At 42.6% G+C, this 25266-nt stretch overlaps 1 protein-coding gene and 1 long non-coding RNA gene across 2 annotated transcripts; one reads left to right on the top strand and one right to left on the bottom strand.

Moving 5' to 3' along the window:
* Nucleotides 1-5332: 5332 nt before the first annotated feature.
* LOC140371849 (uncharacterized) lies at nt 5333-7990 on the bottom strand. Its single transcript, XR_011928497.1, has 3 exons — nt 7860-7990; nt 6620-6731; nt 5333-5420 (listed from the first exon to the last, which is right to left on the bottom strand). It is a non-coding gene; the product is annotated as an uncharacterized lncRNA (long non-coding RNA).
* Nucleotides 7991-8260: 270 nt separating this feature from the next.
* On the top strand, nt 8261-23599 carry LOC140371848 (uncharacterized). The gene is made up of 6 exons (XM_072459066.1): nt 8261-8485; nt 10900-12325; nt 17176-17568; nt 18540-19170; nt 19410-19514; nt 19861-23599. Exons 2-6 carry the CDS (start codon nt 10903-10905, stop codon nt 20849-20851), a joined length of 3543 nt encoding a protein of 1180 aa, XP_072315167.1. The 5' UTR covers nt 8261-8485; nt 10900-10902; the 3' UTR covers nt 20852-23599.
* Nucleotides 23600-25266: the final 1667 nt, after the last annotated feature.

Here is a 25266-nt window from a genome sequence, read left to right on the forward strand (position 1 = left end):
TTAAGTGAAACTCTGTGGTTTTAGTGAGTGAAAATTTAACATTCTAGACTTTTACATATCGATGTCGTGCAACCGTTGCTTCGTTAATCCCCTCGTTGCGTGTCCTTCGTCCCTCGTCTCTGATTATTCATGGCCTCAGCTGCAGCGTCACAGTTAAAGCCCTTGATTCTCTCCACAGGTTTTCCACATCATGCGTCCACTCGGAGCTCGCTCTGCTGGTCAAACGTCGCACATCAAAAGCGTAAACACGATATATAATGCTCATTTTACTCATCAACATGGCATTCAGCATTTGTACAAAAATATTATGTGCGTGTAAATAAGGATTGCTCGGTTCACAATCTGTTTTTTCTCGGATATAAAAGGGAAAATGTGTTTAACGGTTGATAACGTTTATTTCTAGAACAGAAAGCCGTTAAAATGCCATCCCTTCATTATAATTCAAGTCTAGTTTGGACATATATATATATTTCTTTGAGAACATAAATCAACAAAAACAGAACAGAAACAGAAAGGGGAAAAAAAACACAAAAACCAACAAATCCCCATCTATTTTTTGGGTTTATTGCCATGAGAATTACACCGAGCGTATTATTCATGTTTTCACAGATGGAAGTATGAAACATTGCACTCAGACGGCTCATGTCAAAAATAGTATTTATTTATGTTGGACCAATTTTGATCATTTCCCCCAAAACTACATGATTTGAAATGACAATAAAGTATAAAGTGCAATGCAAAACAATACCAACAGTGATTATTTATTATTTTTACATACATCCACATCCCTGTTTTATTACAAACTGATAAGGGACCGGTGCAATCACATTTTCTGCAGTGTCGTCAATTACAAACAGGAAGTTAAATTACAAACATAAAAAATTAAAATCTATTCTGGGAAAAACTGTAAAGTTTATTTTTTTTTTTATAGCAAAATTTAAAATATTTCGTTTTATCTTAACTGTGTTTTAGTTCAACCTGTCATGGACACTTTATTATTTATTTATTATTATATTTTGTGTTTTTGTGACGCACTTTGTGACTTCTGTCTGTGAAAGGTGCTATACAAATAAAACATACTTACTTTAACGGGAGATGAAGAGTTTTTGCTGATTTAGTTTGATGAGAATGAACTTTCTTGACACAGGTTTGAGGAACAAAGGTATTTGATGAATATTAATGTCATAAATATTGAATAGCTGTGTATTTAAGAAAAGTGGGGCCAAGTTGGGTAAGTGAGCGAAGTTATTTGGGTAAGTGAGGGACGTAAGTTGGGTAAGTGAGGGACGTAAGTTGGGTAAGTGAGGGAAGTTAGTTGGGTAAGTGAGGGAGGTTAGTTGGGTAAGTGGGAGAAGTTAGTTGGGTAAGTGAGAGGGAAATTAGTTGGGTAAGTGAGGGAAGTTAGTTGGGTAAGTGAGGGAAGTTAGTTGGGTAAGTGAGGGAAGTCAGTTTGAGGGAAGTTAGTTGGGTAAGTGAGGGAAGTCAGTTTGAGGGAAGTTAGTTGGGTGAGGGAAGTTAGTTGGGTAAGCGAGAGTAGTTAGTTGGGTAAGTGAGGGAAGTTAGTTGGGTAAGTGAGGGAAGTCAGTTTGAGGGAAGTTAGTTGGGTGAGGGAAGTTAGTTGGGTAAGTGAGGGAAGTTAGTTGGGTAAGTGGGAGAAGTTAGTTGGGTAAGTGAGGGAGGTTAGTTGGGTAAGTGGGAGAAGTTAGTTGGGTAAGTGAGGGAGGTTAGTTGGGTAAGTGGGAGAAGTTAGTTGGGTAAGTGAGGGAGGTTAGTTGGGTAAGTGGGGGAAGTTAGTTGGGTAAGTGAGGGAGGTTAGTTGGGTAAGTGGGAGAGGTTAGTTGGGTAAGTGAGAGGGAAGTTAGTTGGGTAAGTGAGGGAAGTTAGTTGGGTAAGTGAGTTGGGTAAGCGAGAGTAGTTAGTTGGGTAAGTGAGGGAAGTTAGTTGGGTAAGTGAGGGAGGTTAGTTGGGTAAGTGGGAGAGGTTAGTTGGGTAAGTGAGAGGGAAGTTAGTTGTGTAAGTGAGTTGGGTAAGTGTGGGAAGTTAGTTGGGTAAGTGAGAGTAGTTAGTTGGGTAAGTGAGGGAAGTTAGTTGGGTAAGTGAGGGAAGTTAGTTGGGTAAGCGAGAGTAGTTAGTTGGGTAAGTGAGGGAAGTTAGTTGGGTAAGTGAGGGAAGTTAGTTGGATAAGTGAGGGAAGTTAGTTGGGTAAGTGAGGGAAGTTAGTTTGAGGGAAGTTAGTTGGGTAAGTGAGGGAAGTTAGCTGGGTAAGTTAGGTTTAATCTGTTGCATATTTCTTCAGTACATGTTGAGAGTTGGATGGTTCCATGTTCTATTCCCCCTTTTCCTCGCGTCATGCCGCATCTCTGTCCAAAATCCCACCTCGTGTTCGGCGCGGCGGACAAAAGCGCCGGAGCTGCAAAGCGGGTTTTTAATCACATTTGAGACGAGAAGCATTTGAAGTGTTTGTCAGCGAACGGGGCGGCAGCCTGGTCTGAAAAGCGGCGCATTTGCATTTTAGAGGCTTCAAATGCGTCGCTCCATTTACAGAATGCATTAAACCGGGGCCTTTGTCCGCGGGGGAGAAAGGGGCATTAATTACAGATGGTGAAATTGTGCCGTCGTTACACAGTCTGTGAGGCAGGCCAAACTGTATCTTATTATTTAATTGTAATTACAAGAAGGAGACATGTCGGGAAAATGTGTAATATTGCAAAGGGTGTTTTTCGAAAATGCAAAATGTATATTGAGTATACGACCGGGTAAAATATTGAAAATGGACAAATTTGAGAAACTTTTGACAAACTGGGATTTAAATGTTGGACTTTTTATTTAGGAATTTTATTTATGTTTAGTCATTGTGGCTTTTTAATAAAGACTATGATTACGGTTATTATTTTTCTTTTAAGATAGGATAAGCCTTTATTTGTCCTACAATGGGGAAATTCCAGTGTTGCAACACAGAGTAGATACAGAAGTAAATGATAAAAAACTTCTTATACTCTTGATAAAAAATAATAATAACAATAGTAACACTCTTATTCACAGCTGGACGTGTTCCTTGTCATGTTTCTATTTTTTTTAAACAGGGAAAAAATATATAAAATAGTAATATATAAATAATCAAAAAGCAGCAAAAGGAGCGAATTTAAAGATATTTCAATTATTAGGCCCGAGCACCACAAGCTGGCGAGAGGCCTATTAATCTCGTAAGGCCGTGCGAAGCACGGCTGCGAAAGTGCGCACGTAGTGCGCACGAAATCGAGCGCAAAGCGCTCGCCCACTTCCAAACACTCACTAACGCACTCCTTCACTCACGCACGCCCCGTGCATACTAATTAGTAGTAGGAAAATGGAACTTTACCGTTGTAAACGGGCGAAGCCCGTGCAAAAGTGCGCACTAAACGAGCACTTTAAATCATAAAGCACTCATTTGCGCTAAGTAGCTCACGAATACGTTCCCCATATCTTGCATGTTCCGTGCATATAAGCATGTAATGCAAAAATTGAACATTATTACTGTATAGAGGGCCAAAAACACAAAGTGGGCGGAGCCCACTCAAAATTAACGAAAGTACCCGTCAGTGACCAGGGACCCACACCATGAGGTAGGAAAGCGCGAGCGCTTTCCGAAAATGTATAGTTCATGATATTTGAAAAATGGGAAACATTGTTTTCGCATCGGAATATTATTCTTTCTTTCTTTCTTCTTCTTCTTCTTCTTCTTCTTCTTCTTCTTCTTCTCGGGACCAACCCCCCTATTTTTCACCCAGTGAACATTGACGAAAAGTCACAAAAATTAGCACACCTCTAAAAATCGTGCCTCTCTACATTCTGGCTATTTCCTTTTTCTAAAATTAAAAAAATTGGCGCATCAGCGCCCCCAAATGTACCAAAAATGCATTGAGAGATGGGAAATTACCCAAAAAAAATCTGATCGTAGAATCATGAAATTTGGCGCAGAGGTAGATGGTGACAAGAGAAGTAAAAAATATTATTACGGCAACGCCGTCCGCCCAACCAAATGTCGGCCATATTGCTTCAAAAATGGCTAAACATGACTTCGGAGTTTTTCCAAACGTCGTACTTTTACGAAGTCCTCCCAGGGCGTTGGCCCTAAAAAGCTGAAATTTGGTGAAAATGCTACTGAGGAGTGGGACATCAAAAGTTATCCAAATTACATTGATACCTCTCACGGTCTCTGTGCGGCGAAGCCGCAAACTGTAGCAAGAATTTCAGAAATCTCCCAAATTTAACATTTCTGCCGTTTGCGCAGATAAAGTCCGAATTGCGTCAAATTAGAATCAGTTGTTAAACTCTTTGCCCTAAACCTACTTGAAGTGAAATAAATTAATTTGGAGCCACAGCGCCCCCTACAGATTTTATATGGAGGTTAAATATTTAGTTTTGCGAAATTATATGAAATTTGACACACAACTCAATTTTGGCATCCCCATCAAAAAAGTCAATGAGACCCATGTCATAATTGTTATGGCTTTGCCGTAACGATGACCGAAACCTTCCATGTTATTCCAATGGGGAAATCGCCAGAACATGTTTACACTTTATACTTTCACAAACTCCTCTTAGTGCGTTAGACATATTAACCTGAAATTTGGTGAGACTCATCTTCAGGGGTGGACCATCAAAAGTTATCCACATTTTTATTCTAAGAGTCACGGTGTCTGTGCGGCAAAGCCGCACATTTTGCCAAGAATTCAAAATAAAATTGCTTTTTGATGGTAAAACAAAGGGGAGAAGATGTGACAGAGTCACAGATTCAGCAGTAGGCGTAAAAAAAGGACCATTGGGGCGCGTTAGCGCCCCCTCCTCTTGCGGCGTGGGGGCGGCGTGGCGAGGGCCGCTCATTGCCGCTTGCGGCTATATTTATTATTATTATTTAAAATATAAACAAACACAAAGAAGAACAAGACCAATAACAAGAATTATTTTACAATTATTTTACAACACATTTCCATAACTAACGGGCATTATAGGATATAATTGCTAATTAATTAACCGGTAGTTTTTTGTTTTTTTTTTACATTAAACTTAGATTTTTGAATTTTCAAGGTAGAAATGTCAAATACGTTTGCTTAAAAAATACAATTATATAGACTCCGGTTTGTATTTCCCATAAAAACATTGTGGGTTAGTTAAACATGTAAATAAACAATATCTCCTTGTGCTGTTTCTGTCCATAATAAATAATGTCAAACAATGTCTCCTTTTACATTTTATTAAGAAAATATACATTTAAATACATATAAAATTATTTTTAGAAATAAATACAAATACTATACAACAAAACTTTGCAATTTCAATAAATAACTGTTAAGTAAAAATTGTCAAGTGAAAATGTCTGTTTTTTGTTGTTTTCCATCTCCATTTGTTCCATTTGCAAATAGTCTTCTTCTTATTTTCTCCTGCACATGAAAGACAAAAGCAAATACAAGTGAAATGTATTTTAACATCCAAAGAAAGCATTTAAATTCAACTGGTGTCATACAGTTTTGCAATAGCTAATTATTTTCTCCCTCAGAGGCAACCGTTGTTGTGATTTTGTGCGTTACAAAAATAAATTGAATTGAATTGAATAATTGGTAGACTGTTACTTCCACCACCACAACTACGGTTTGTACTACTCCACCGCCAGTACTATTCACAATAAAAGCCTTTTTTTTCCAAATACAAAAAAGAATCCTAATAGTTTTCGGCACTAAACAGACTCTAAAAAACATAGGCAACCACTTTTTATCATAAAAACTGTGGCGTTATTAAATCAAAATGTCAAAAAATAACTATTTCAGATTTTCTTCTGTAAGAAAGATGTGTTTACATTCTTTTGCACATATTCTCCATCTAGAAGCCTTAAGTCATCTTATTTCAACCTTTATTGGGTTAAAAATATAATCAAAACGTCTCAATAAAGATCATATTTTGACTTGGTTCCTACTAAACGAATCAATAATTTCAGTCCTACTCGGAATTTTTACATTTAACATAATCTACTGACTGAGCTCTATCAATGTCGATGCTACTCTGATTCTATAGGTATAGTTATTTTATCATATTATCATATTTGTTTCATTAAAAGCTTATTAAAAAGGATATGCAAACGGCAAAATCACTTCTTTCATTTCCCCTTTACACTTAAAGGCCCATAAATCTGTTTTTTTGGTGTGCGTGCAAACTTAGCAGCAATGTTTGAGTCTTTGGCGTCCTCTACTGGCGTACCACAGGGTTGCAGTTTGTCGCAATTGTTTATGTGTATGTTGTCATTATTCAAGCCGTGGCCCCTGTCGTACCTGAATACTTTTCTATCGTTGGTGTCCTCTACTGGCGTACCACAGGGCTGCAGTTTGTCGCCGTTGTTGTTTATTCATATATCCTTCTAAAAATTGACTGCGAGGACAAACTATTTCAGTGCAAAGTAGCAAAAAATACCTGTTATACATTAGATTATTTGTGTTGTCTTAAAGTTCTGTGGGTAGGATGACTGGTTTAGACTTTTGGGCCTCATTTGTAACTAGAAAACACTTTTGCAAACTGTCGTACGTTCATGAATTGCGCTAAAGATTTGCACTAAAATGAGTAAAACCGTAGTGTCCGATCGGCGGCTCACCTGTCGTGGTTTCATGTTAAGTTTCAGGCTTTTCCTCCAGGAGCCACCGAGCGGAGATCCTGCAGGCGTAGATCACGTAGGCCCAGGACAACACCACGATCCCCAAGAGAATCTGACGTCAAAGTTACGATGTAAATATCAGCGCTAGACATCATGGATCGTATAACAAAGTCTAGGCGTGTCGGCATGATTGTTTATTGTGGGGGATAAACGTGATTTATGACCAAAACGACCATAAAATCCTACCTTGTGTGACCTACTTCATCAAATCAAACGTTCTGATGATTAGTTGGACATAAACAGCAAGATAAAAAAGCACTTTACATTTAAGTTTACTTTTGTGTCGAAAGGCAGAGCGGAAAGTCCTTCATTTTGCTTCTAAAATAGTCCCAGTCCTTTAAATTTAACTAAAAAAAGACCTCATTTAGTTTGAAAATGATCGCTTTTCTATAAATAGACATAAACCATACTTTTTTTACCTCTAAAAATTGCACGATTATAATTTTTAGTGATTACAATTAAATTATGACCTCAACAATCACGATTATTGATTCACCGAATAATCTTGACATCCTTAACTGCAGCTTATCTCATTTATTATCAGGTGCGATATTTTGAGCATATTCAACATGGACTGAGATGTTTGAGAATACAAGGTTTTAATGTGTCAATATCACAATAATATGCAAACAATAAGGGTGTTAAATCCACCCAAAAGTCATAAATTAGAGTACTTACAAACCATTACATTCTGATCCAGTTAAATTTACATAATTAACTTGACAAATAAAAACTGTTCAAGATCCACCAACATTAAAATCAATTGAAATAAACAAAAATATATTGAAAAAAATCGAACATTATTGGTTTACACACAAAATAGTAAAAGCAGAAATTATGCCACTGTTAATCACTATCATAACTAACTTACAATAATCCTGTTAATTAGTTATTGAAGCAATAACATGATAAAGATAGTGCACTTTATCATGTATTTTGGAAAGATAAACATAATCTATTAGACTTTATGCATGTCTTTGAACAGTATTCTTTCATAAAATCGACCGGACAAATATTTTAACGTGAATCAACTTGAAATAAACATTAAATGTGGTTAAAAAACACTTTTCAACAATGTGCACTTCCGGCTCATTGTGGGTTTGTACGTTAGTTATGCCACAGCTAAATGCTAATGCTGCAACAGTATTTAGCTTTCCGTAAGAAATTGGCTTAAATTTACCAGAGAGCAGATTCTGTCCAGGTCCCGCCGGCCTAAACACTGCATCATCCCGTTTGATTCAACAAAAATGTCACAAAATTGCGTTAATTTTGTCCAATTTTATCCACGTTATAGTTTTCTTCGGCGCAACGAACTTGTAAACTGAGCGATATGTTAATGTAAACAGGAAGTCTCACACTGTATTCACATAGACATTTTAAATAATAATAATAATAACTACTTTGTTGAATATTATTGTGTATTTTTTGAACGTTAATAAATTGAAATAAACGCAACAGCAAAACAATAATCACGCGTAAGAATTAAGCGAACTGTAAATCGTGACCGCGCGTCTCCCGAGTGACCAATCATCTTTTCGCCCCGACGATCTTTGCTCCCGGCGTCCTTTGCGTGAACATTCCAGCAGCAGGAAATGTGCAGCGGCGGTGGCCGATCAAAACTCGCCGCATTCGCGCAGAAATCCACGTAAATAAACCGGATTGTCGCGGTGCGCGGGTCGAGACGGCGACGCCCGGTTGTCGGCGGCAAAACTGAGCGGAGCGGCCCGCGAACGGTGGACCGAACCCGGATGAGAGGCTCGGGAGACGCCGAGGGAGTCCGCTGCTGCTGCCGCTGCGACGGATCGGGTACGTTAGCTAGCGCGCCGACACTCGCGAATAACCGCATTTTAAAACACATATTCGCCCATCTAACTTATTATTTCATGCACGGCGACCGCTTGGAGACGTGCCATTTCATAAACGCAGTGAAACACGCGGGCTTTCGAAACGGCAGACGGTTTGACAGCGGGGACAATGGTGCTAGTAGCGGTTAGCTTCTTCTTAGCATAAATGCGTTTTAGCATAATAAACACGTTTCTCAAGACTAATGTAAGAGCACAACGCAAATTGCCAAGACGTGATGATCCGGCGCAGTGGGAAAGGGGACAAATGCCTTTAAAATTAAAATCAAATCATATTTGAGAGGTCTGAACGTGATGTCGGTGCTTTATGTCACTGCATGATGTGTCAGTGCATGTGCGGCTGTATTGTGACGTTTTTATGGCTTTACTTCATTTGAAACATGCTAGCTTTTCCTCTTCTTCTTTGATGTTTTATGGCCAAGTGTTGCATTACCGCCACCCACTGCAGTTAGATAAGATGAGCCTACATTTGTCCCTCAAAGGGGAAATGTCACTGTAGTTTTAGGGCTTTATAACTCCTGTGCTTCTGAAGAATGAAGTCCAAGACGTACAACTTCAGTGGGTGAAGAAGAAGAAGAAGACACAACAACAACAACAACAACAACAACAACAACAACAACAACAACAACAACAACAACAACAACAACAACAACAACAACAACAACAACAACAACAACAACAACAACAACAACAACCCTTCAGGTCCGGATTCGAATCCAGAGGTTTAGGTCCAGACCTAAACCCATGCCATATTTGCATAATGTTATAACAGCATAATACTTGGCTCAATTAAGTTGAAGACACTTGAACAAGGACGACTGTCAAACACAAGACTTAACTGCAGAGTGAAATAAACTCAACTTCTGTTTTCAACAGAAGTTACAACTTACAAATCACAAGTTACTATCTAGCTGCTAAACTATAACATTAAACACACATTCATGTGTTTTACTTGAGGAACAACTTCTGAACAAGAGTAAGTTGAGTCAGTCTGGATCAAGCGGTCAAGGCTGTTTCATCTGATACTATGTTTTGCCTTTAGATACATGTCCACTCTTTAATGTTGCAGATCCATTGGCATCAAAAGTCAGGTAAAAACTTTCAAACAGACAAAACACCAGTGAAAATAATTAAGTAACAGTGTAAAATAACAGTGTTACAAAAACTAGCATAAAAGTCAACTAGAATCACTATAAAGCATCAACTTAAATAGAATATGAACATATTTTACACAAACACATGGAACTCGTGGGCTTGGAACTCATGGCTTTTAACTCCTATAAACACCAAAGAGACAAAGTGAGTCTAAAGAATAAAGTCTAACTACAGTAAGTGGCTGTAATGTAACACTTGGATACCAACCACCATTAAACACCAAAGAAGAAGATCATCCTAGGTTTTAATGTGCATTGGTTTGTTTGAATTTCAACATGTTTTTATTGTCTTTACAAGGAGATAAGGTAAGAAATGATGATCCTTTACTGTCTCCCGGGGTTTAACACATCGACATCACCATTGAACACAAAATAAGACCAAAAAATAAACAAATAGTAGTATTTGAGAAGTCTGTCGGTCTACAATACACATGTTTTCTTTATTTATGTGGATGTATAATTTGAACAACCATTTATTCTTTGTTTATTTGGCGCATGTTAATGTAGATGTATCAAAATGGATAATATTGCAATAGTTGTTTATAGGAATGCGGGAGCTGCGTGTTCTTGTCTGGATGGTCAAGAATTTGTATTTAAATTGTGCTTAGTTTAAACGGTTGGACTCGTTTATTATGACGAGAGTTGTTTTGCGACAGTGGAAACCGTCGGCGGAGGCTTTAGCTGTCCGGACGCAGAAACCATGGGACCTGATTTTTGGGGGTACTCTACTTTCTTCTGTCTCTGCTGCTGAATGGGGACCACGCCCAGGCCAGATCGTTTCAGATGCAGCTCACCCGCTTAGAGCTACTGCTTGGCCTACTCCGTACTCTACTATAGGAATGTCAAGATTATTTGCTTAATCGATAATTGTGATTATTTAGGTCACAATATAATCGTAAGAACCAAAAAAAACGGTAATCACCACAGTCCAAAATAGACCTAAATGTACATAACTTTTTTTTTCTGGCTGTTTTTGTCAAATGTAATATTATTTTAAAGCCGGTCACAAAGGAAAATTCAAGATTTCACTGTTGTTTGGTCTCAATAATCGTGACTAATCGTTAAATCGTGAACACTAACATTTGATATCGTCACATCCTTAGTCTCCAGACACGTGTGAAGTGTTTCTTTGCCAATCGCTTCAGTGTCGCCATGATCTCACCGCCATGTTACAGCTGAATGATTTTCTTTCTCGTGTTTCCAGGTGATGGCGCCCTCACGTATGAAACTGCGCGTGCGTCGCCAAGACAACGCGCCGTCGGCGAACGCGCTGCCCCAGAGTGACGAGGAAGAAGAAGAGCAACATCAGCGGCGGCGTCAAGATCGTCGCCGTGGCGCCTCCACGCGCAGCAAAAGCCGGCGGAAAAACAACAGCAGAGCAAACAGTAATAGAACTGACGCGTCGACTAACACCTCCACCGCAGGCGCCGGCGTTCCCCCCGCCGCCGCCGCCGCGCCTCCTCCGTCCTCCTCCGCCGCCGCCTCTCGGCCGGTCGTGTCCGCCGAAGAGGCCTCGCCCGACTCGAAATGCCCCATCTGCCTGGACCGCTTCAACAACCTGGCGTACCTGGACCGCTGCCTGCACCGCTTCTGCTTCATGTGCATCCAGGAGTGGTCGCACAACAAGGCCGAGTGCCCGCTCTGCAAGCAGCCGTTTGCCTCCATCCTACACACGGTGCGCGGCGAGAACGACTTCAAGAAGTACACGCTCCGCCGGTCGCCTGAGAACGGCAGCGTGGCGGCGACGGTGGCCATGGTGGCGGCGATGGCGAGCGACCATCGGATGAGGCTGACGTTGCGGAGCAGCTCGAACAGGCAGCGGCGGAACCAGCGGATGGTGCCGGTCTGGGAGTGGCTCGTCGACTCGCCGCCTGACAGTCCCGAGTACATCCCGATATCGCCGCCGGTGAACGCCCAGGAGCCGCAGCCCCTCGATTTTTCCCAGCGCGGGATTATTTTCGAAGGGCTGACCGGGCTCGGGCCTTTGGGGAACTTGCCGCCGTTCGTCGCCAACAATCGAGAGACGCGCAAGCTGCTTTCCCGGCTGGCGGCGAGGCGGCGCTTGCAGCGGGAAGGTGGACGGGTGCGGGCTCTGCGCGACAGGGAAGCGGTGGCGCTGCGTCGCGGGCTGTACCGATGCGGGATACGAGTTCGAGGAATCGCGGGGAGCAACCAAGACCAAGCGCAAAGGGAAATATCAGTTGAAAGCTTTTGCCACAACCCTTCGAATTTAAACAGACTGCGTCCCTGGATACGACGGGAGCTGGCTGTGCTTTACGGCTCGCACGATTCGCTAATAGCCATCGTCCAGCGGATTATAATGGCGCGCGTCGCTCGGCACGGACTGGAAGACCTGCCCGTCGTGGAAGACGAGCTGCGGCCTTTTTTGTTGGCGCGCACGGATCACTTTCTGCACGAGCTGGTCAGTTTCGCCCGCTCGCCCCTCGCCATGGAAAGCTACGACGCCCAGGCCGTTTACGAGCCGCCGGACGTGGCCTTCAACGTTGACGCGCTGGACAGCTCGACGGACAGCTGCGAGGTCATCGCCATCTCCGAGGAGGAAGAGGAGCGGGAGCGAGGAGGCGCGGTGGAGCCGGTGCAGGAGAGCCAGGCCAGCCTCAGTATGACGGGTACGTGTCGGTCAACGCTCTGAAAACTCTGCTGCAGTATATATCTGTCCCACTCAGACTCGTGTTAGGAGACTTTTATTTTACATTATTGTTCTCTTTTTTAACGGTAAAGCGTAAAACACACTCTCTGAAGACGTACAACTACAGTAGGTGGCGGTAATGTAACACTTTATGATACCAACCGCCATAAAACGCCAAAGAAGAAGATATAATGTCAGTAAAATGCTGTGATATCTAATGTTTATCTATCATTGTATACATGCGTTCGCGGTGACGTCATACATCCGGGACTTCCTCAAGCCCCCAGCAGCCAAGATGGCCGCCCATTCAAGTCAATGAGAGCTGCTCAGTAGCGCATGTCGCCAGTTAGCCTTTGGACACTGCAGCCCAGAAGTGACGTAGGTCTGCGTCCGGTTAGCGTACCATGTGATCGTACTGACCAATCAGAGAGAGTTACTAGAGCAGCGCAGAGCACAGTGTGAGATAAAGCCAAATATTAAACAACTGGTTTTAAGAAAACTGAAGGATTTTGAACCGGAAAAAAGTACATCTATTGTCATGGCTCAATAGTTTAGAGGTATTATTCAGAGTTTTGTGGTTTATCGCAAATAAAATATAAAACCATAAAAAATGTCTAGTTAGTAAACTTTTTCACTGTCAATGGAAATAATTCTGGTCCTTATTAAACCTGTTACCACCCACCTGTCCGCCGGCGAACATTTTCTATATCTCAAATATTCTCTTACATCATCACTTTTATTTCCGTGGTCAATACCAGCAAGCCATACATCATTTTAAAGCTTATTTTCTCAACAAAACGAATATGTCATTGATTTACATTGAATAATATGCCCCAAGAAGCAATTGCCAATAGTTTGTGAGAAAGTCTCAACTTTTACAAACGCATGTCCTGTTTGCTGTTTATGACGGACGAAACGGCTTTAATTCTGTACATCCTTGTACTCAGTCTGTCCGTAAGGAATCATTGAAAAACAACATCCACTTGTATTTTTCCTGAAGTTATCCGATTTCGAGATATTGTCAAGTAAACAAACTTTTCTTCGTTTCTCGCCGGAAGAGAATGCGCTTGTCCGGCGCATTTCTCCGTCCATAACAAATCACCTGTTTGACTTATACGATAGTGTTTGACATCGATCTCTTCCTTAGACTGTTACCTACAGAATGAGACCATCCACGAATTTTTCTGTCACCGGGTTTGTTTGCTACAGCCTCCGGTGGAAAAAAATTCGGCGCTCCCAAAGCGCGCGTCCATCTTTGTTTTTAGCCCTTAGCTTCTGCTAACAGGCACGCAGGAGACTTTGAGTGACACATTATTGTAGCCAATGAGGAGACCTTTCTCCTGGTAGGCGGGACAAAGGGCTTATTGACACAGAATCTTCTGTATTCTCGTGCGTAAGGCTGTAAAGAGCCAGATTTCTCGGCAGGATTTTGCGCATAACGTTTTCTGAGTTTATTAGCCTTTTGGACGTGCATTTTGTTAGATATATGTATTATTATATCAATACAAAAATTAAAATAAAAATATTATATATATATATATATATATATATATATATATATATATATATATTTTTTTTTTTTATTAACCTCTATATGGGAAATTCATGGGTAAACTCATATTTACACATTTTCACATATATTGTTTTTAGCAGTTATAATTGCTATTAGTGGCCTACAAAACATCAAAATGTATGTTTTATGATCATAGAGGAGCTAAAATTGTAATAAAACAGTTTGGCACAGTTGGCACATATTTGGATCACTTGTTCCGAATATACTTTTTGATACAAAAAGGTCAACAGCACCAAAATGCCTGTTCCTAGAGATCTGAAACTTTACACAGTTGTTGTCAACAAGATAAACATCATGTACAGTGAACAGCATATGCACACAATGAAGTATGTCATGCTCAGGACCATTACAAATTGACAATATTCAGGCGAGACTAAAAAAGGATGTTTTGTTTATGTTTGGGCCTCTGTAGTGTAAGTTCTGAAGCCCTGACAGTGTTCATGTGCACATCTGCAGAAACTAGAAGGCCTAAGCTTTCTAATGATGCATCACACTTGCATGTGGAACATAAGATCCTCTTTTAATAAGCAATGCCATTTGGGTATGTCCAACCATTGTGCACAGGGCGAAAATAGGTGGGTGGTAACAGGTTAAGTGCATGGAATGTATGATCTAAAATTGATTTCTTAAATTAGGGATTTTTAATCATATCATTCTACAACATGTCAAATGTATTCAGATGACATGTTTATCTACAAAACATGCTAAACTCATGACTAAGTCCGTATTTTGGTTTCTTGTCTGTGTAATACAGAAAACACACTGATGGACATGAAACGTCCATTAGTTTATACCTGGCAAAACATTCCATTTCCATAGCATTTATTACGTGATTTAGTTTTTCAGGCAGAAACATTTCAAGACATCACTTCTGAGCAGTAGATACACGTCCCTCAGGGGCCCTCAGGTCCGTGGTGGTCATTAGTTCCATGATTTGTTCAGTTATTAAACCTGTTACCATCCACCTATTTTCGCCCTGTGCACAATGGTTGGACATACCCAAATGGCATTGCTTATTAAAAGAGGATCTTATGTTCCACATGCAAGTGTGATGCATCATTAGAAAGCTTAGGCCTTCTAGTTTCTGCAGATGTGCACATGTCACACTGTCAGGGCTTCAGAACTTACACTACATTGGCCCAAACATAAACAAAACATCCTTTTTTAGTCTCGCCTGAATATTGTTAATTTGTAATGGTCCTGAGCATGACATACTTCATTGTGTGCATATGCTGTTCACTGTACATGATGTTTATCTTGTTGACAACAACTGTGTACAGTTTCAGATCTCTAGGAACAGGCATTTTGGTGCTGTTGACCTTTTTGTATCAAAAAGTATATTCGGAACAAGTGATCCAAATATATGTGCCAACTGTGCCAAACTGTTTCATTACAATTTTAGCTCCTCTATGATCATAAAACATACATTTTGATGTTTTGTAGGCCACTAATAGCAATTATAACTGCTAAAAAAAAAATGTGAAAATGTGTAAATATGAGTTTACCCATGAATTTCCCATATAGAGGTTAAAAAAAATATATATATACATAATTTAATTTTATTTTTGTTTTGGTATAATAATACATATATCTAACAAAATGCACGTCCAAAAGGCTAATAAAATCAGAAAACGTTATGCGCGAAATCCTGCCGACAAATCTGGCTCTTTACAGCCTTCCCGGAGCCTTACGCACGAGAATACAGAAGATTCTGTGTCAATAAGCCCTTTGTCCCGCCCCTCTTTCTAAAGCTATTCTCATTGGCTAGAATAATATGTCAATCAAACTCAGCTACGTCATTCACACGCGGCGCTATTTAGATGTAAACAGACTAATCCATGTGCGTCGCAAGCAGCGCATTTTTTTTTGCGGAGGCTGTAGCAAACAAACCAGTGGACAGAAAAATTCGTGGATGGTCTCATTCTGTAGGTAACAGTCTGAAGAAAAGAGGGATATCCAACATTATTTTATAGGTCAAACAGGTCATTTGTTATGGACGGAGAAATGCGCCGGACAAGCGCATTCTCGTCCGGCGAGAAACGAAGAAAAGTTTGTTTACTTGACAATATCTCGAAATCGGATAACTTCAGGAAAAATACAAGTGGATGTTGTTTTTCAATGATTCCTTACGGACAGACTGAGTACAAGGATGTACAGAATTAAAGCCGTTTCGTCAGTCATAAACAGCAAACAGGTAGGACATGCGTTTGTAAAAGTTGAGACTTTCTCAAAAACTATTGGCAATTGCTTCTTGGGGCATATTATTTAATGTAAATCAATGACATATTCGTTTTGTTGAGAAAATAAGCTTTAAAATGATGTATGGCTTGCTGGTATTGACCACGGAAATAAAAGTGATGATGGAAGAGAATATTTGAGATATAGAAAATGCTCGCCGGCGGACAGGTGGGTGGTAACAGGTTAAACTCATAGATTCATAGTTTTACGCCTGTAGCTCAGTCGTGGCATTTGAGCTCTTCCCCGGCATCTCGGCCCGTTCACTTCACCTACACGCGCTCTGATTGGTCTAGACGGTCACGAGCTGGGCTAGAGCGGCGCGCTAGAGCGTAGCCGAAGCTAACAGCTTAAAATGCGTTTTAAAGACAACTGAAGAATCTTAAAATTGGAAAAAGTCAATGACCCATAAATAAATAAGAATTGCCGCCATATCCAACTTTTTTGAAAGTTCTACGTGCCCTGTCAGCCGAACACGAGCAGTTTTGAGTTACATTGCGCTCTAGGGAAACAAAGCTTTTTGGACGCACGATGCAGTACCAATGGAGTGGCCACTGGGGGAGTCTGCGACATGCTGCGGCTAGCCATACCCTATCCAGATATTATAATAGATCCATGGACTTCCTCCATATCGGCCATTTTGAAAGGGGCACGCGATATATATAAACTACCACGACTGCATCCTTTTCTACGGCGTAACGGGCTACGAATACTTTGATTCTTTAGACGATAACGGCAAACTAAGGTCCACAACAAAGCTCTCATTCCTTGGTCCGTCAACAGAGCGATGACCTGACAGATTAAGCAGGTTTTTGGCATTTCGGCCTCATACATCCTGGATATCCTATGTAGTAGACGTGCTGTTGTGTCCCTTTCAAAATGGCGGATTGGGTTGCTACTGTACACGTTCCCAGATGTGCGAACGCATGTATACTTGCTTGAATATATCAGAATTTGTCTTGTTATATTTTGTATATTATTTATTGTGTCATAATAGTTGTGAAAACCCGTCTTGTCTTCAGGCTGGGACGACGAAACGCCGGGCCCGTCCTACTCCACGGCGGACTCCTCCTGTTACCTGTCGTCCTTCAGCCCCGCCCTGCACGAGGCGGCCGGCCGCGACCGGGGCGAGGCGCTCCCGCAGAAGCCAGCGTCGCCGCGGCAACGGGGCGAGGACGAATGGGAGGAAGAGTGCCTCATCGTTGGCTACAAGAAGCCCATCGCTGAGCGCACGCCCGAGCTGGTGCAGCTGTCGTCCGACTCCGAGGACGAGAAGAAGAAGAAGAAGGAAGGTAAAGATGACGGCGGAGAAAAGGACGAGAAGGAAAAAGAGGGCAAAGAGGAGGATCAAGAAGCAACCGAAAAACAACTGCAGCCATTTCTCCCGGCGCTGTCGCCCTCGCCCTGCAGAGAAGGTATGAACCCGCTCCTTTCATTGAAGTAGATCCGTATTTTATATTGTGCTCATCGAAAACTGCAATATTGATCGAAAAAGTAGCTTAACAGTGAGCGTCCCCTGCTTCCTGTGCCAGAAGAACAGATGAAACAATATACTGCTCAGGGCCAATCAGCTCTGTGGAACCAACAGTTGTATTTAAAGAGTGTTTCTGAAAATGTTTTCAAACATTTTGCAGAATTTTGAGTGTTTTTTGGGCTGAAAACAACAGTGTCGTGCCTCGAGGTCGCGCCTCGTTGCTCCTCAGCGTTTCTCCACCGGCCGTTTTCCCACTCAGACGTCCTTCAGGTCTGCAGTCTGTCCGGCACATCTCCCTTATCAGAGAGTGTCTTCAGAGGAACAATGGGATATGTGTTCATGTGGGCGTGTAAGGAGTTCTTCATAATGTCGGTGTAATCCCTCATTCGTCCAGGTGTGTTCCATAGTAGAAAAAGCTTCAGTTGTAGTCATCTGGACTCAGTCATCTGGACTCAATTTTTCAAACTGAGTCCAGATGACTACAACTGAAGCTTTTTCTACTAAAGTTCTTCATAATGTATCAAAATATAGTTTAATACAGTCTCGTAAAATGAATATAGTTGGTAGTATGATATAGTAAAGTAAATATATTTGGTTTCCCCTTCAGTTGCGATGATGCGATTGACTTCTGTCCTTATACTCGCCACAGGGACTATCCCGGTTCTCCATTTCCCGTCCCTGCTCCTGGAGTCTGGATGTTTTTGATGAGTCACAGCGCAGTGGGTGGAGCTAGGGGGTAGTTGATGAATGTTCTGAGACAGTGGTTGTATTTGTATTTGTATGTTATTTATTTGTAAAGGGACGACACAAAAAGTTCCTCGTGGTGACATGTTTGACCCTCCATCCATCCCCAATTCATCCAAACCCAAAGAAAAACGAACCCTAACTCGAACCCCTTCTGTGCGTCCGCAGAGATCGTTGACGACGCCCAGCCCTCGAGGTCTCACTCCGACTCGCCGAACCCGGGACACAGCCTCACCGAAGTCCTCCTCCGCGTCCTGGGCGAAGAGCGCTGCAAATCCAAGCGGAGGAAGCGCGACATGAGCCGGAGCAAACGACTCAGGTGCGGCGGCGACGACGGCGGCACCCCACCACACCTAAACTCCTCCCCCTTCTCCTCCTCGTGCGGGCGTTTCTCCCGCTCGCCGTCGCACCAGTCCAGCTCCGACTCCTTCCGAGGGTACTCCATAGTCTCGCCTCTCAACTCCTCGTGTCCGTCGACGCCCAAGTCGTCGTCCTCGTCTTTGTTTGGCTCCTCTCCGCCGATGACTCCGCCTCCGAGAGACAAATGCCAAAATGTCGAAGCAGAAGAAGAAGACGCGGCGGCGGCGGTGGCGGAAAAGCCGGGAGGGAAGCGGAAGTACAAAAGCCGCCATCTCGATAGTCACGTTCGCGACCCGACGTGGAGGCCGAGCGGCGGTAAAGGAAGCGTTTGTGAAAGTAAAAGTAAAGCCAAAGAGGTGGAGAGGATCAGGAAAGAAGAGCGCGAGAAGAGGAGGCGAGGGCGAAGGAGGGAGCGACGGAAGAGGGCGAGGGAAGAGCGGTGAGTCCGGGCACGTCTCTGGGTTTAATGTGGGTTTAATCACGTGGAGCAGAGGTGGACTTTTTAAAGGACTAACATGACTAACATGTTCGGCAGGTGCTCAAATCGTACAATGTGATTTCTGGATGTCTTTGAATTTAGAATGAATTATTATCAAATGAAATGACCGTTTGCCCCAGTCGTCTCTTCCCCCGGCTCGGCGCCTCCATAAGCAGATTGTAACGTTTTCTCCGTTGCAGTCGCGGGCGAGACGAGCGCAGTCCCAGCGTGGAGATCGTCTTCGAGGGAACCGTGTCCAGTTTGGCCCCGAAACGCCGGCGACTCCGCGACTGCCTCCTCTCCAGGTACAACACGGCTAAATGTAGATGACAATGATCTTTATTTGATCGGGACATTGCACTTAATCCTTCTTCATTGAGTTAGTTTATGGTCTGGTTTGGGCCACAGGTTTGTCCGGGTGATAATTGGGTCCAGAACCTACAGTCATTCTGGTTTATTATTTTCAGTAAACACACAAATATTTAGTCTTCATTTTAGTCTTAAAGTGACCAAAAACATCAGCAGCTTTTTACCATGTAAAAACATTGCCAAAATAATAAATATAGTGTCAAAACCAGATTTGGAGAGACGTTTAAATGTCCACAATATGTCTCTGTCACATTATTAAAGTCTCGTCTCGTCTCTTCCCAGTCCCCCGCTGGTGATCACGCTGGACAGTGACAGTGACCGAGGCCCTCTGCTGGACTGCAGCAGCAGCAGCTGCAGCGCGTGCAACTCCCCCTTCGGCTCGCAGCAAACCGTAAACTTCTGCCACTTCCCCACGCTCCCGTTGGTCCACTCCTCCGGCGCGGGCGGGGCCCTGGAGGGCAGCGACATCGGCGAGCTTCCCGCGGACATCCTGGACCGCGGGTCGGAGAAGTCGGACGCCGAAAACCGGCGAAACGAATCCGCGGCGCTGATTTCCCTGGAGAACAGCAGCGACAGCGACACAGACATCGACGTGGAGATGGTCGACGCGAACAAAACGCCAAACTGCCGAGCGGGAGAGATGAAAGAAGAGCCACAGGGGTCGGAACAATCGGAAGGCAAAGCCGCGTTTTCCAAAAGCGGGAACGGTTTTCAAGAACGTAGCGAAACTCCAAACAAAGCGAGTGCCGACGACGCCGACCAAAGACTCCTCGACAGCATCTTAAGCGTTTTGGACGGAATCGCGGCGAAACCCGATCGTCCGTCGACCTCCAGCCCCGGCTTCCCGCAGAGCAACCACGTCAAGAACAACACTCAACCCGAGAGTCAAGGCGCAGATCGCTTCCTGCTGCCTCCGTTTCAGCAGCTGGCGGAGAGCAGGGCCAAATTCCCCCCTGCGGAAAAGTCGCACGGCGCCGCCAAAAGGACGGAGGAAATCGCCAACGAGTTCCGGACTATGCACACTTTGGAAACGCACCACGAGATCGCCAACTCGCTCTTGGCGCTGCGGGATCCGGAAAACGGTCTGGCGACGAACAATTCGACTCCAAACCCGGCGGAGATCGGCTCCGGCAGGTCTTCCCCGAACTCCGACTCGCTTCTCGCGGCATTGAGCGAAAAGACGGACTTGGCACGCGAGAAGGCGTGCGGCCGCTCCCGGGGCGACCTGGACATTCGGAAGTACAATTCAACAAATGCAGAAGACGTTAAATGAGATGAGATGTGAGAAAATGGGTCGTGCCAATCGTTTACAGCAGAACACAGTAACTTTAACCTTGGTTTGTGGCACTTTTTGTCTCGTTTCGCTTCCCTCGCGGCGCTTTACTCTCTACGTTTGGCGGTGAAACGTGGTAAATACTCGATCTGACACAAGAGTTTGCTTTTCCATTCTGCTTCTGAAAATTGTACGTTTTGATGTAACAATTGTGATTAAGGAGAAAGAAAGAAGGAATATTGGAACGTGGGTTTAATCCCTCATTCGTCCAGTAGGGTTCCATTGTAGAAAAAGATTCAGTTGTATCATCTGGACTCTTATCTGAGGGTCATTCTCAATCTGGGCGGAACCTTCTGATACAGGGTGTTTTTTTGGTTTCTGGTTCATCTGGTGGAACCAAAAAAAACACCCTGCATCAGGAGGCCCCGCCCTCCCTCCGGGCTCACGGCCAATCGGAGCTCTGGAGAGTGTAAACGCTGCTGCTTAGACCTTTTCCATCAGTGAAAAAGCACTTTTGGATGGAAGTCAAAGCAGATCTGTCCAGATGACGACCTTTTGAAACCTTTTCTTCAATTCTACATCATTTATTTATGTTTAACCCAGAGAGTCGGCCAAAGGTCAAGGAGTAAATCCATTTCTAGCTCGGTCCCGCTCAAAGGGAGGAGTTATGACTGAGACTTGCCTTGACCTCGCTTCAAAATATCACCATAAAAGTACAAGCTCTTCCCGCTCATGTACGAGTCAAAGAATTGGTGAAAACTCTGCCGTAGTGAAGCGTATCAATCAAATGTATGTTTAATGTAACATAAAGTAAAGTGCGGCGTCTGGAATTACACGAAACGTACCCCAAAAAAAGGTATTTATTTGGTTATAAAGCGTCTCGTAATGAAATCACGTACAGACTTTCGGACTCTCGGTGGGAAAGAAACCAAACTCGAGGTAAATGTTCTCGCGAATGCTTCAAAATGAGAAGTTAAACGTGTGCCGTGCTGTAGATGTCCAGCAGGGGGCGATGGAAGGCAAATACTTAATCTTTAAGGGTGAAAAGTTACTCGGTTCTGCTTTAATCTTTTGGTTTGCCATGTATTTCCAGTATTTGGCTTTGAATGATTTAAAACACGAGCTCAAAGTAATCGATTTAACTTAAATTATGGTGAAAACTTTTACTTGTGTACATTTTCGAGCTGCTATATTTAAACGTTTTTACCCCTCTGCGTTTTCAGCGACTGGTTTTGATTCTTCTGGACGACTTTACATCACGAACACTCAATAATCAAGACAAAACGACACAAATAAATCAACTTTTCAATTCTTTCCTTTCAATTTGTCTTTGGTTTTTCCACTTTTTCTTTTATCGCATAGAAACGTTGTGGTTTTGCTCTCGTTTCGTGCCCTAAAAAAGTGCACAAAACGTGAAAGATAAATGCTGTAAAAGTGCGCAGTGTCACTTGTTTTCGCTCTGCCTGGAATGTCCCTTATAAGGCATTAAACCCATCGCCATGGAGACGAGTAAGAATGTTTTCAAGGGGTTTTTCCGTGACGAGAAACGCGTGCAATTGAATAAATCCGTTTAAATATCACGTCGTGGAGCGTTCCAGGCCAAATAATGCACATCTTAAGACCAGGAATGTTCCGCAGTGAAGCTTTAAGATCATGTTTAAACTCTTCATTTGCTTTTTAGAATCTGTGAATAAAATTTTTACGTATGGAAGGTGGATTTAACAGTGTAAAACCCCGTACCTTTTAAAAATAAGGTGCAATTGATGCGTTAAAATAAAAAATATGTATAAAATCATGACGTTTAAACGGTAAAAATCCCCAAATTCTCGAACATTACGTTAAAAAAGGTGGATTTTTAGAGCACAAAGTCGTAATTCAAAGTGTTTTACAGAACAAAAAACTCTTAATTTCCTTTTCATGATCTGAATTTGATGGCACTTTTTATTTTTTTTTTACTTAATGAAGGTGGATTTAACAGTGTCAGCCCCGTACCATCAAATCAAAATTCAATCAAAAATACGTACAAACAGTAAAAAGATCATCCAAAAAAATCTTGAACGTTAAAAAAAGGTGTATTTTTTAGAGCACAAAGGAGTAAAGTGTTTTACAGAACAACGAATGCAGAATGATGCATTAAAACCACAGCACAAACCGAAATAAGAACATGAATAATACAAAAATGCAAAATAAACATGTTTTGTTCTGTCGTTTCACAGTTCAACTCTTCGTATTATTGCAAACCAAACTTTAAAGGAGACATATGATGCTTTTTCTTGTTGTATTTTCATTTTATTTGACTAATTATCACATGCTTATCCACAATATCGGTCTAAAAGCTCAATTCTCTGCAGCAGATTTTTTGGTTTTATGCGTTTAGTTCAAATCTGCCAATTCTTATTAATATTGGAACATTTGTTTTTGACCCGTTTTCGTAATTTTCTGAGCGCTGGAGCCTCAAACGCGAGACGATACGGGATTACTCCGAACACGCACGACCGCTGAGGGGAACAGCGTGAATCGGGATGATAAAAGCGCTTAAACGTTGCAGCATACGTCTCCTTTAATGTTGAACGTCGCCCCGTCTCATTTTCTACTGTAAAAAAAAAGCTTTGTACATTTTGCACTCTTCTTTGTTTGTTTTGTTTTCATTACAATCTCCCACGATCAAAAATGCACCGCTTTGATTCCTCGTGAAAGAATTCTGTCAATGCTAAAAATGTAATAAGTAAATAAATCACGCAGTTGGAAAAGCTCAAATAAATGATTTGTTGAGGGAAAAAACGGGTTTGTTATTTTTTTATGTACAGAAAAAAACTCTGCACAGACTTTGGACACATTGGGGATATTTTATTTGCATTTTATTTTAATTTACTTGCATAAAATATCACTAAAAACGGTTTATTTCCTCTTAAAATTCCACATAAAACGACATTTTTCTCACGTGTTTAGTGCCCTCTTGTGGACAAATGAGAACATACCCAGGACCGGCATTCAACGTTCACCCAAAAATTTAAGAAAAAAACCCTTTACAATCACTCACTGGTATTTAACAGTTGCGTCACCAAAAACACTAAAGCATTTCTAATAATAATCAAGTTTTTTTTAAAGTTTATTTGAGTGTTTAGGTATTTTATGTGTTTTTGTTCTGTCTTTTTTACATTTCGGCGGGTTCTTTTGCGGTAAACTCGGTGCTAAATTAACTGCCTCGTCTTCTCTCTGTGGAGTCGGCTCTCGTCCAATCACAGCCGCCGCTCACCTGCCTCTGAGCCAATCACGGAGCTGCGTCATGCCACAGACGCAGAGTGAGAGACGGAGAGAGGGTTAATAAGACCCAGAGGAGGGCGGGGCATAACGGTCGAATAAATAATATTAAAAACAAATGTGCGAATAAGGCCATGAACTCTGGGGTCAAAGGTCGTGTTCAATATATATTTATAACTTAGTGGGATATTTACTGGGATATTAACCGTATTATTACTGTTTTAATGATGGGCTCCGAACAACGTAAATAGCCGTATTAAACACACGGCTTTAAGTCCTTTCAATAACAATCACGTCTTCTGGGTTTAATAACGACGTCGGATTCTGAAGCTGTTTTAATAAAATCACTTCTCGTTATTTATGCGGACGAAAGAGATGTTGAGTTTGTGTCAGTTTTTGTTTCATGTGGAGAGGTAATTACACAGATCTGAGCCATAAACCAGGACAAAACATCGCCGATCTGGCACAAAGTTTAGATCTTTCATCTTCTGACCCGTCTGAAGCAGTGGTCGCTCGTGTGAATGTCTGTCCCCGCTCGAGGCAGCGGCTGTGCCAATGTCGGGTGTCACGAAAATAAAACTGATTTGAATGAAATGTTGATTGGGGGAAACCGTCCCAGACACAGGGAGGAACATGCTCCGCACAGAAAGAGCCGCTCTGGCCCGGGAGTCAAACCCGTGACCTTCTTGCTGTGCGGCGAGTGCCACTGTCACCGAGAGAGCAGCTTCTACCATCAAGTGAAACCTGTCTCCATCTGAATGATTCTAGCACGTTGGGAATTAAACCCTTGACTCCATTCTTTTTCTTCCACTTTTCCGGAGCCTGGTCCCAGCAGTCTGAGCAGGGCCTCCCAGACTTCCCCCTCCCCAGACACCTCCTCCGACTCCTCCTGGGGGGATCTCGAGGCATTTCCAGACAGAAAGACAGTCCCTCCAGCATGTCCTGGATCTTCCCCGGGGCCTTTACCCCAGGGAGGCGCCCTGGAGGCTCCGGAACAGATGCCTGAGCCTCCACAGCTGCTCCTCGGCTGCTCCTCCCTGGGCTGCTCCTCGGCTGCTCCCCTCGACATGAAGGAGCAACAGCTCTACTCCGAGCTCCTCCTGTGTGACTGAGCTCCTCCCTTCTCCCCTGAGGGAGTGCCCAGCCATTGTATC

Source organism: Eucyclogobius newberryi, unplaced genomic scaffold (genome assembly GCF_026437365.1).
Source record: "Eucyclogobius newberryi isolate DKJ021-1_F unplaced genomic scaffold, fEucNew1.0.hap1 SCAF_22, whole genome shotgun sequence".
In the NCBI taxonomy this organism is placed as follows: Eukaryota; Metazoa; Chordata; class Actinopteri; order Gobiiformes; family Gobiidae; genus Eucyclogobius; species Eucyclogobius newberryi.

Coding starts and splice junctions, on each gene's coding strand:
- LOC140371848 (XM_072459066.1), top strand. CDS start 10,903: ATGGCGCCCTCACGTATGAAACTGCGCGTGCGTCGCCAAGACAACGCG. Junction 12,326..17,175: donor GGCCAGCCTCAGTATGACGG/GTACGTGTCGGT, acceptor TCTTGTCTTCAG/GCTGGGACGACGAAACGCCG. Junction 19,171..19,409: donor AAGAGGGCGAGGGAAGAGCG/GTGAGTCCGGGC, acceptor TCTCCGTTGCAG/TCGCGGGCGAGACGAGCGCA.